The sequence below is a fragment of the Pteropus alecto genome, unplaced genomic scaffold (genome assembly GCF_000325575.1).
Source record: "Pteropus alecto unplaced genomic scaffold, ASM32557v1 scaffold164, whole genome shotgun sequence".
Lineage (NCBI taxonomy): Eukaryota > Metazoa > Chordata > Mammalia > Chiroptera > Pteropodidae > Pteropus > Pteropus alecto.
In genome coordinates, this window is record NW_006439568.1 from 12,592,567 (window position 1) to 12,605,545 (window position 12,979).

The 12,979-nt window shown below is 32.1% G+C and overlaps 1 protein-coding gene across 1 annotated transcript in view; it reads left to right on the plus strand.

The window, feature by feature from the left end:
* The window catches only part of CSMD3 (CUB and Sushi multiple domains 3), a 1,016,080-nt gene that overhangs the window by 713,422 nt on the left and 289,679 nt on the right, over positions 1-12,979 (plus strand). Inside the window, exon 24 of the mRNA XM_006916698.2 lies at positions 7,697-7,853. Coding sequence (XP_006916760.1) covers positions 7,697-7,853 — 157 coding nt within the window. The remainder of the gene's footprint in view (positions 1-7,696; positions 7,854-12,979) is intronic.

Here is a 12,979-nt window from a genome sequence, read left to right on the forward strand (position 1 = left end):
TTAATATAATTTACAAAGCGATCCTCCCCAATTAGTCTAGTGCCCACTCAGCACTATACATAGTTATTACACTAGTATTGACTTTATTCTCTATGCTACATTTTACATCCCTGTAACTATTTTGTAACTACCAATTTGTGCTTCTTAATTCCTTCATTTTCACACAGCCTCCCAACCACACTCTCATCTGGCAATCACTAGTTCATTCTCTGTGTCTTTGAGTCTGTTTTCATTTTGTTTGTTCGTTTATTTTGTTATTTAGATTCTACATATAAGTGAGATCATATGGTATTTGTCTTTCTCTGACTTATTTCTTTAGCATGATTCCCTCTAGGTCCATCCATGTCATTGAAAATGGTAAGATTTCATGTTTTATGGCTGAGTAATATTCCATTGTATATATGCATAACCTCTTCTTTATCCATTCATCCATTGATGGGCACTTGGGTTGCTTCCATATCTTGGCTATTGTAAATAGTGCTACAGTGAACATAGGGATGCACATATATTTTTGAATTGGTGTTTTGGTTTTCTTTGGGTAAATACTCAGAAGTGCAATTGCTATGTCATAAGGTAGTTCTATTTATAATTTTTTGAGGAACTTCCAAACTGTTTTCCATAGTGGCTGTACCAATTTGCAATTCCACCAACAGTGCACAAGAGTTCCCTTTTTCCCACATCCTAGCCAACACTTGTTATTTCTTGTCTTTCTGACAATAGGTATTCTAACAGGTGTGAGGTGAAATCTCATTGTGATTTGATTTGCATTTCCCCAATAATTAATGATGTTAAGCACCTATTAAGTACCTGTTGGCCTTTCATATGTCTTCCTTGGAAAAAATGTCTATTCAGTTCCTCTGCCTATTTTTTAATTGGATTGTTTTTTTTTTTTTTCCTTTTTGTTTCCCTTACACAAGGAGATATCAGAAAAATAAATTACTAATAGAATATTGGAGAGTTTATTGCCTATGTTTTCTTCTAGAAGTTTTATGGTTTCAGATCTTACATTTAAGTCTTGAATTCATTTTGAGTTGATTCTTGTATATGGTATAAGAAAGTGGTCCAGTTTCTTTTCTTTTCTTTTTTCTTCTTGCATGTATGCATCCAGTTTTCCCAACACCGATTATTGAAGAGACTGTCTTTACCCCATTGTGTGTTCTTGCTTCCTTTGTTACAGATTAAATGACCATATAGGTGTGGATTTATTTCTGAGCTGTCTGTTCTGTTCCACTGATCAATGTATCCAGTTTCATGCCAGTATCATGCTGTTTTGATTACTGTAGCCTTGCAGTATAGTTTGATATCAGGTAGAGTGATACCTCCAACTTTGTTTGTTTGTTTTTTTTCCCCTCAAGATTGCCATGGCTATTCAAGGTCTTTTATGGTTCCATACAAATTTTAGGGTTATTTATTATATTCTGTGAAAAATGCCAATAGTAATAGAGACCACATTGCTTTGGGGACATTTTAATGACATTATTCTTTCTATCCATGAACACAGTATTTGCTTCCATTGACTTCTGTTTTCAATTTCTTTCTTCAGTGATTTATAATTTTCCAAGTACAGGTCGTTTGCCTCCTTTGTTAAATTTATTCCTAGGTATTTTATTTTTTTGATGCAGTCATAAATGAGATTGTTCTTTTAATTTCTCTTTCTGATAGTTCATCATTGGTGTAAAAAATGCATCCAACTTCTAAATATTAATTTTGTATCCTGTTACTTACTGCCTTCATTTTGTTCTAATAGTTTTTTTTTTTTTAGTGGAATCTTTAAGGTTTTCAATATATATCATATGATATAATCTGCAAATAAAGATGGTTTACTTCTTCCTTTCCATTTTGTATGCCTTTTATTTCTTGTTCTTGTCCAATTGCTGTAGCTAGGACTCTTAGTTCTATGTTGAATAGAAGTGGTAAAGTGGGCATCTTTGTCTTATTCCTGATCTTAAGGCAAATGCTTTTAGCCTTTGCCAGATGACTATAATGTTAGCTGTAGGTTTATCATACTTGGCCTTTATAATATTGAGATTTGTTTCCTCTACTCCCACTTTGCTGATAGTTTTTATCATAAATGGGTGCTGGATATTGCCAAATGCTATGTCTGTATTTATTGATATGATAATATGATTTTTATCTGTCAATATGTTTATGTGGTGTATTAATGTGATGTATCAATTAATTGATTTGTGGATATTTTATCAATCTTGTATCCTAAAAAGAAATCCAACTTGATCATGGTGTATGATCTTTTTAATAAATTGCTGAATTAGGTTTGCTAATATTTTGTTGAGGATTTTTGCATCAGTGTTCATCAGGGATATCTGCTTGTAATTTTCTTTTTTGTAATGACTTTGTCAGGTTTTGAAATCAGGGTAATGGTGGCCTCGTAAAATGAGCTCAGGAGCCTTCCCTCCTCTTGAGTTTTTTGGAAAAGTTTAAGAAGAATAGGTGTTAATTCTTTGAATGTTTGGGAAAATTTATTAATGAAACCATCCATTCCAGGACTTTTATTTGTGGAGAGTTTTTTGATTATTGGTTTGACTTCATTAGTTGTGATGAGTTGGTTTAGATTTTCTGTTTCTTCTTGACTCAATCTTGGTAGATTTTATGTTTCTAAGAATTTATCCATTTCTTACGTATAGTCCAATTTTTGGCATATAATTACTCATAGTATTTTCTTATAATCCTTTATATTTCTGTGGATTCAGTTGTCATTACTCTTTCATTTCTGATTTTATTTATTTGTGTTCCATCTCTTTTTTTCTTGACGTGTCTGCTTAAATATTTATCAATTTTGTTCATTGGTCAAAGAACCAGCTCTTGGTTTCATTGATCTTTTGTATTGTTTGTTTTTGTAGACTATATTGTTTATTTTCACTCTGATATTTATTATTTCTTTCCTTCTACTCACTTTGGGCTTTGTTTGCTTTTTTTATTCTAGTTCCTTAAAGTGTAATGTTAAATTGTTCATTTGAGATTTTTCTTGTTTCTTAAGGTAGGCCTATATTGCTATAAATTTCTCTCTTAGGACTGCTTTCACTGTATCCAATAGATTTTGGGTTGTTTTGTTTTCATTTTTATTTGTCTCAGGGTATCTTTTGATTTCTTCCTTGATCTCATTGTTAACTCATTTATTGTTTATTAGCATGTTGTTTAGCCTTCATGTGTTTGTGTCTTTTTCAGGTTTGTTTGTTTGTTTGTGTGTTTTTTCTTATAATTGATTACTAGTTTCTTACTGTTGTGATCAGAGTATAGACTTGACATGATTTCAGTCTTCCTAAATTTATTGAGACTTGTTTTGTGGCCTAACGTGGTTTATCTTGGAAAATGTTCCCTGTGCACTTGAGAAGAATGTGTATTCTGATGCTTTAAGATAAAATGCTCTAAAAATATCAATTAAATTCATCTGATCTAGTGTGTCATGTAAGGCAGCTGTTTCCTTATTGATTTTCTGTCTGGAAGATCAGTCCACTGGTGTCAATGAGATGTGAAAGTTCCCTACTGTGACTATATTATTGTTTACCTGTTCCTTTATGCTGGTCAATATATTTTTTATATATTTAAATACTCCTTTATGGGTACATAAATGTTTACAATCCTCTATTGGATTGATCCCTTTATCATTATTCAATGCTTTTCTTTTCTCTTATAGCCTTTGTTTTAAAGTCTGTTTTGTCTAAGTATTACTATCTCAGCTTTTCTAAATTTCTATTTGCATAAAATACTTTTGTCCATGCCTTTACTTTCAGTCTGTGTGTGCCTTTTGATCTAAACAGGTCATTTGTAGACAGAGTATGTATGGGTCTTGTTTCCTTACCATTCGGCTATCCTGTGTCTTTTGATTGGAGCATTTAATCCATTTACATTTAAAGTGATTATTGATAAGTATATAGTTATTGCCATTTTATTATTTATATTTATATCTCCCTCCTCCTTAAATAAGTCCCTTTAACATTTCTTGTAATACTGCTTTGGTCGTGATGAATTTCTTTAATTTTCTCTGTCTGGGAAGCTCTTCGTCTCATTTTCAATTTTAATTGACAGCCTCACTGGATAGAGTAGTTTTTATCATAGGTCCTCTCTTTTCATCACTTTGAATATTTCATGCCAATCCCTTCCAGCTTGGAAAGTTTCTGTTGAAAAATCAGGTGACAGTCGTATGGGAGCTCCCTTGTAAGCTGCCTTTCTCATGCTGCTTTTAAGATTCTCTCTTGTCTTTAAACTTTGCCATTTTAATTATGATTTGTCTTGGTGTGGCCTGTTTGGGATCATCTTGTTTGGGACTCTCTGTGCTTCCTGGGCTTGTATGGCTGTTTCCTTCACTAGGTTAGGGAAATTTTCAATCATTATTTCTTCAAATAGGTTCTCAATCCCTTGATCTCTCTCTTCTCTTTTTGGTACTCTGTATAGGAATGACTTATATGTATGGAGTGAAGTAATGGTTTCTAATATCATTAAATTCTATTTTTTCATTACCACTGAAAATTTGAGAAAAAACAATATTACTAGAGACTTAAAAAAATATATTTCAGCAACCAATTTCTGCTTACTAAATTATATAAAATAATTGTTTAGTTGATATTTTCTCTTTTTTGGCTGTTTTTGACAGACTTTTCATTCTCAAAATGTATCCACAGATGAAAGTGGAACTAATTGAATCCAATAAACATTTATTTATATTTATCATAGGAATTAAATTATATGTTGTTGAGAAGTAATGGAATTAAAAGGTAAATATTCTTTGGGGTTACCTTGACAACATTAACCACAAATAAGATCCACTAGATCTACTCGTTAAGTAGTTTGCTTGTGAATATGTAGATCTAACCATGGGATTTATAAACTATATCATACATAGTCGTAAAACAAATATATTCAGAAGCAGACTTGTGAGAATATCGAACATTTGAAACTCATAGTCACAAAAGTTGTGTTTTACAATAAGCAATGCTTCCTTGCCTCTGAATTATCCCTGATTAATAGTATTCTTAAATGAAGAGTTGAATCTTATATAACCAAACAAAAACTATTCCTGAGCTAACAAACCTCAATATTTAGTTCACCCTTGTTGAAGACAAATACATGTTTGCTATTATCTAAAACAGAAACTTATTTGTGTGATGAATAGATTCCTCCAGGGGTTCAAGTTATTCCAGTATAACTTTAGAAAATTTGTCCATGCAGCTCTCAATCTAGTACTCCAATACTCTTTAAACAGTCAACAGACATTTTTTTTTAATTGACCGAAAAACGTTTAAAAAAAAAGAGTGACCAGTAAGACGTTTGCTATTAGAAATTCAATAAACGTATTGTCTTGAGCTTTAGACTCTTATTTCCTCTCTCTCTCCCTCTTATTTTCACCATCCTCTTTGTGGTAATACAGCAAGTAAGCAAGCAGGTGGAGTCTGGATGGTGCATGTGAGACTGTAGATTTCCTTAATCACAAAGGGAGAGAGCTGGAAGGGCTTGGTCACTGGAAATTTAAGAATTTCTTTGCAAAAAAAGTAATGGGCAATATGGGTAGAAGTCTTGAACAAAAACTACATGTGTATAGCATGTTAAACAAAATCTTTGTTAGTTTTAGAGCACTTAAACTTGTATCAATAATAAGGCAACATAAAACTATAAATAGCTAAAGATAAATAAGCACATATTTAAGGGAATTAAGTAACCAAAGGGAAGAAAGACCAAGTTAAAGACATAATAACAGATGATATGCATTAAATTTGAACTATGGAAGCATTAAAAGTTAAATTTAAAAAAAAAAAATTAAACAAGTGAAATCTTAAGAGAGAGTGTGTGTGATTTAACCAATGATTTTAAAATTTATGATTTTAGCATAAGATCTAAATAAAAAGAGATTAATTACTACTGAAAATCTAGTTATTAGTGAGGAAGATCCAGTGGAAGATTTCCACAATTTGTATAGTGGAAAGTGATACAAATTTCAGAAGAGAAAAGATAAGAGAATTGCAATACAGTTTTGGTGACTGAATATGCAAATAATAGACATTCTAGGTAGAAAATGGATCAAAAAGATAGGGAATAATTAAAATTTAAGAAAACTCAAAAATGTTTCCTTCAGTTGAAGAAATCTTTGAATCTGCAGATAGAAAAGGATCATTGGTTTATTTGAATAATTCATATAGAAATATGGTGAAAATTTTTCAATTCATTTTATTAAATTAACTTAAACTTAACAATAAATCTTGATAATTTAAATTAAAAAAAGAAGAAAAATATACATGAATTTTTGTTTACAAATTATAGAAAACATTCTAAATAGGTTATCAACCTAAACCAACACTAGCACAAGAAAAATACATCATGCAAATTAATGTAATGATAAAAAAACTCCAATGTGTACCACCTAGAAATCTTCTCTTAGGCGACATTATTGTAGTAAGTACCACTTTTGAGAAACATTGATATTATGGTAAGATCACTGAATTAGGAGTTCAGTGGTATAAATTTTACTCTAATGTCAGGTCAGAAGTAAGATAATTTCAGTCCAGAGGCAAGTAAATTTGAGCAATATTTCTAAATTATTTCTATTTATTATTATTTACCTAAGGAGCTCCCAGCCCCAACTCCATGAAACTAAATATATGGAATAAGACTTGTCAGATAGAGTTGATCTTTGTAGGACCACAAATCATTATAATATCTAAGGTTTTGTGACCCTCAGGGACCAATTTTCATCCCTTTAGGGGTAATAACTGCCACATTGAAAATGCATACCTTCAAGGAAAAGGAATGGTAACATGGATTGCTGGGAAACCTTCAGTTTAATTACTATACACTTTTTGAAAAATAATTTGACAATACATAAACATTTTAGCCCACAAATACCATATTTTTAAAACTCTTACTGAAATGCACTTACCAAAAAATGAGAAGTTATATGTAAAAGTTGTTTATTTCAGCATTACTTTTAGTGGCAAACAACTTAAGTTCATTAATATGAGAATGATGCAGCAAGTCTTGGTAATGTCACACTGTGAAATACTATGTAGTGCTAAACTCCATATCTACTGACCTGAAGAGAAGTCTATAATGCATTGATAAAAGAAAAGCAAATTAGAGTGCAGTGAGAATTTGCACCTTGAGAAGAATAAGAAAGTTGGAGAGGTGTTTGGGAGCTTATCAATTTTGTTTTTGTATAGTTTTGTTTAGTTTCTAATAGGATTTACTCTCCTGACAATATTGAAAAAATATGAAGAAATGAGGTAATGTAAAGGACATGGATAAATTATAGAAATTGCAAAAGAAGCAAGTGTAATTTATATTAATCGTGTTATTAGAAAAACAAATGTTTGGTACCCTTGAGCAAGTTGCAGAAAAACAATCAGCCAACCAACCCTGGAAACCAGTCTTTCTCTAGGTATTCTCAATTTTAAATTGCCTGCCATAAAAAAAGCATTGTTTTTATAATAAGAGCAAACGTTATATAACGTGAGTTCGAGTATTACTTAAAATCTATTTAGCTTGTAATTTTAAAATTACCCATGTGAATCGTAACTCTTAACCTGATATTTGTAGGAATTAATATATATGTATATTTGTCCTTGGGAAACATGTAATAAACTGACTTAAGAAGAGTATAATAATTTCCTCTTTTTCATAGATATAAATACATCATCTGAATTGGTTATTATTGGCACATCTACATTTTAATTATAAATATATTTTGCAGATTTATGATGGAAAAGATAAAACGACTCATCTATTAGGTGCTTTTACTGGCGCTTCTATGCGAGGACTGACACTTAGTAGTACTTCAAATCAGCTCTGGCTAGAATTTAATTCTGATTCTGAAGGGACAGATGAAGGCTTTCAACTTGTCTATACCAGTAAGTATTTGGGAAGAATAAAGTTGTCAAACTCTGATGCTGAGTATTTATTAAATAATTGCGGTACACCATGTAAAGTGAAATTCAACATTTGACCATCAATTTACAATTTGCAACTCCCTTCTATATATCTAACTTTATTTGACCCTACCAACAACTCCGTAAGTTGCAGATATTCTAACTGTTGCCATTTTATATTTGAAACAACTAAGATTCAGAAAGGTTAAGTAATTTTAGCTTTGAACTTATTTATTCATGTATTATTTTAAAGTTGAAGTATTCTCCCCATCTAATATGTAAGTACGATTAAACTTTTTAATGGATAGAAATCCAGTGTTTGAACTCCTGCCTATAATCGCAACATACACACAATACATGTGTAATAGTTACAGTTGGTCAGTCATTGATAATTAATGGATGGTTTCAGGTGATTTTACAATAAAGAGTAGCTGTTTTATTTTGTGTTTACTTTTGTGTTGTATTGCCTTATTAAAAATAAGTTTATACAAACCTATTTTGTTATACTTGTCAGCTATTCTGACAGAAATTCAAAGACAGAACCATAGGTATATTAGTTACATCAATTTTACACAAATTAAATGAATTTATTTTTACCAGTGCGATAATATAAGAAACAGATAAATTACAACAATGAACAATTAATTATATTTAAATTATATACTTACTTAGTTTCTACTGTGTGTTAAGACACTGTACCGAGAAAGTAAAGCAAAAGTAAAATTGAGGTAGTTGTGGGCTGTGTGTTTAATCAATAAAATTTAAAATCAAATCAGTTCTTGGAAGTTTAGAATACTCATTTAATATGGCAAAATAAATTAAGTAGCAGTATTCAGAAATCTTTCCTATTTGAATTTTTGACAAAACCTAATGACCCCTTTAACTTTTTTCAGGGTATCAGATGAATGGAAAGTATTACAGAAATGAGAAATTAAAAAGGTTACAGCATTAAAGATATTCACATGGGATCCTAAAAGAAATTTGAATCAAATTATCATTTGTAAAAATATTCTTTCTTAACGATATGAGAAGTAGGAGACAAGAGAATATAATGACTCATTATATTAAAATACCCTAGTGTGTAATACTGACAGATTACTCTTGCTCTCCATTTATTTCAAGGTTTTTTCTAACTGTGCTTGAACTGTTACATCATTAACTTTAAGGAAAAATAAATCAACAAAATGAATGTTTAACACCTATTTTTAAATTTCCAGAACGGTTGTGTACAATGTGATTTCTTATGAAGTCCTTCCAAAGACAAATGAAAATCCAAATGAGTTGCGTCATAGATATTACTGTATGTTGGACTAAAAGTAATGGCTTTAAGGATTATTGCTCAAATATAATTGATGTGATCTGCTCAGAAGGGCAAATCTTTTTAAATCTGCTTTCCTTTCCTCCTTTCTCTGTTTTCTAACAGGGCTAGCTGACATTTTTCAAGTCATGGCTCAATGTTTATATAATGGTCTTTCTTTCTTCTGCATCAATTTGCATTTCTTGTCCAAAATGATAATGGGTTTCATAGCGGAAATCTAGATTTTCTTTTCTGATATTTAATTTTATGCAGCTTGAGATTATTGATTCAAAGATTCTGGGCATTGTAGGACATACATAGATTTGAAATTGTATAGGGTGCTCAGGTGTCTGGAAGGAGGAAAATTATCGAATTATTGTCACTGGTGTGCACTATCAGATGTCAACAAAAGAGAAACCTTAATAAGCAAATACTTGAAGTCACCTTTTTTTAATGCTCTAGTTGTTCATTATAGAATGCATGTATTCATGAAGATGGGAAGCTATAAATTTGAGAACGGGGTATTAAAGCAGTTATTTTTAAAAAAGAGCAGATGTATATCTATAAATATTTTTCAGTCTCAGAACTGAAGCTAAAATGTGTCAGTCAGACCCGGAATTAAAATATCCGTAGCCTACTTCTAAGGTGTCTCTAGATACCACCAGGTAAGTAAATGCTCCTACGAGTTTCCAGACCAACAACTGTGTTCTGGGCCTCTCTGCTGGGCAGAGTCCTGAGGGTAGTGACACATCTCTTATTTATTGTGTTTGTTCCTAAGTGTTACTTCTGATTTTTTACAGTGGCAACCTTTCTGCATATCTACAATGATTTTAATAGGCAACCTCATATTTCTTAGCTTTGGAAGCAGCTTGTTCTTATCCTCCACATGGTTTGGTTTCCAGCCACAGCACCAGTGCCCAGGCTGCTTTCTCTTTTGGGTATGCCCCACCCACCCGAGGCATCAGCTGAACTAGAGAGCTTTAAGACCCTTCTCAGGTAGTTTTCCCACTGATGCTTACTCTGACTCCTTCAGTCAGAGTTAGTCTACCTTCGTACCATATATGTCTACAACTAATATAACAGTTATCACACTGTATTGTGATACTTTTTCACAAACATACTGTGCAAAGTTCTTCAGGAAGACATTTCCCCTCATAATGACTTTAGTCAGATTTAATTCAATTACATGTTTTTACATATTCTTGGTAAATTAACATGGTATCTTAATATTGAGTTTATAAAATGCCTTTGTGTTATAGAAGATTGTTAGGCCACATATTTTAAATAGTCATAAAATTTTTAGAAGCAGTAAGTAATATTCTAACATGAGAAAATTTCTAAGGTGTTAAAATATGGGGAAAAATGGTAAAGATCATATTTTCATGTCTGAATTTCTGCATTCAGTTATTCCTAAGTCTAACTCCACCCCTGCCATCCTGTGATATGTTACCCTTACAATTATTCCAGCTTTGTTTCTGAGACATCTAACTGAGAACGCTGTGTGATGTAGAAGAGTTCCCAGTATTCACATTAAGAGAATTAGAGATAGGAGAGAGGACATTGGCTAGAGCAGATCAGGTAAGGACTCATGAATTAGGTAGTAAGAAAGACAATATTGGTAGGTCACAGACATAAATGGTGGGGAGTATTCCAGGCAAAGAGAATTGGATGAAGAAAGGCACAGAGATTAGAAAGAACACAATTAGTACTTTTTAAGGCAAATAATACAATTCAGATTAATCGCACTTACCTAGTCTTAGCACAAATAAGCTTTTTATGATCACCCTTATCTAATGCCACTCACCTAATATCATTCACTTTCTAACTATCTATTATCTATTTTGTGGACTTGATAATGATTGCTGTTGTCTTCAGTTTTAGATAGACAGAATTTCATTTGGCTGAGATAAAAATGGAGAAATATTTTAAAACAGTCCTTTAAGGTGCATTTTATTTTAACTGTCTTATATAGTCCAGTTGTTAAGTAATCATGAAGAATAGCAAATGGACTAATGGAAACAGTGGCTGAGATGCTACTTTTGGCTTCAAGTAATGAAAAACCTATCCATGGCTTAAACAACCAGAGCTTATTTTCCTCCTATAAGAGAAAGGAAGAGAGAGAAGGTAGGTAGTTCTTGATTCACTTACCTAGGGTCCTTCCCGTATCTTTCTGCTGTGGCATTCCTAGAGTGTTCACTTTTTGTCCTCATATTTTTTATGACAAGGCCACAAGATGGATACTTTAACTCTGAGCATATTTAAGGCAAGAAGAAAGAGGGAACAGGAAGTGCCCATTACATGCGTTCCTTCTATTAGGAATGCAGAATCTTCTGTCAGACATTCTCTTATCTCTCTTTATTGAAAACTGGGCCACATGGTTATGGCTAAGTTTCCCAGCAAGGTGCACTGGAAGATGAAGTATTTGGCAGACTAAATAATTGGTTTAATATTAGACCATGATGATATACACCTGATATGATTCTATTACTGGTGGGAACAAATTTTTTTTTTAATTTTTATGTATTTGTTTGTTCATTTATTTTTTAGTGAGGAAGAAGAGGAGATATTGACAATGTCTAGCTATAACAGGTATTCAAATAATTAATAAGTTCAAAGATATTGTATTAATAGATGCCCCCATGATTAATGGTGTCACAGAAGGCCAGAGACTTTATATTATATATATATTATATAATATAGACATTAGCAAATCCTGATAGAATACTCTGACCAGACTCCCTCAGCCCCTCAGTGCACATTTCAAGAATGCATTTCTAAATGTGGTATCTTTCTCTCTCTCTCTCTCTCTCTCTCTCTCTCTCTCTCTCTCTCTCTCATCTGTCTTATCTTCCCTTTTACTACTCTACCACAACTAACTTGTTGAAATTATTTATTGGTCATAGGTTTAAAGTTTATCTTTTACCATTTGAATGTTTTATGCTCTGGGGATAATGAAAACAGTGAATAAGACAAAATTCCTGCCCACATATATAGCTAACTTTTTTAGAAGGACAAGACAGAAAATAAAGATATGAACAAAAGATAAGAGAACTGCATTTAGAATTAATTTATAACAAGGCAGTGAGATAATACAGGAGATGGGGCTATTGTAGCTAGTTTGCTACAATCCATCTCAGAGAAAGTGTCACTTGGATTGATATCTGAATTATAAGAAGGGGCAACCACATTCAGATTTGGGGGTATAGGATTCTAGGCAGATACATCAACAGTACAAAGGCTTAAAAGAGACTTGAGCTTGAGTTACATGCCTGGAGCTGGATAAGCAAGAATAAGACAAATAGGTAAAGCTGGGCAATGGGGAGGTGGACGATAGTAAAGGGCTTGGATTATATTTAAAGGCACACAGAGATTTCAACATTATAATATTAAATATGAGTTTAAAATAATAGTAACATTTTCTACTACCTACTAGGTACAAAATATAACCCTGTGAGGGGGGTTCTATTATACCCAGTGAGGAAATGAGGAAAAACAAAGCATGGAAAAGTTACATTACTTGCCCAAGGTCACTTAGCTAATAAGTGCAGATACGAAAATGGAACTGAGAGATTCTGTTTCGAGAATGCATTATCTTAATTACTATTCTATATTACCTCCAGGCTGTTTTAGGTATTTTTTTAAGATTCCATGAATTAACATTTATTGTTGATGTAATTATAAAAAATAATAATTTTTAAAATGTTAATGCAGTTCTCTCCAAAGAAACTTTTGTCATTGTATGCTTAAGAATCTTTCAATCTGAATTCTTTCATGTTGGCCAAATTCACTTAGAGTAATGACTTATGTCTAG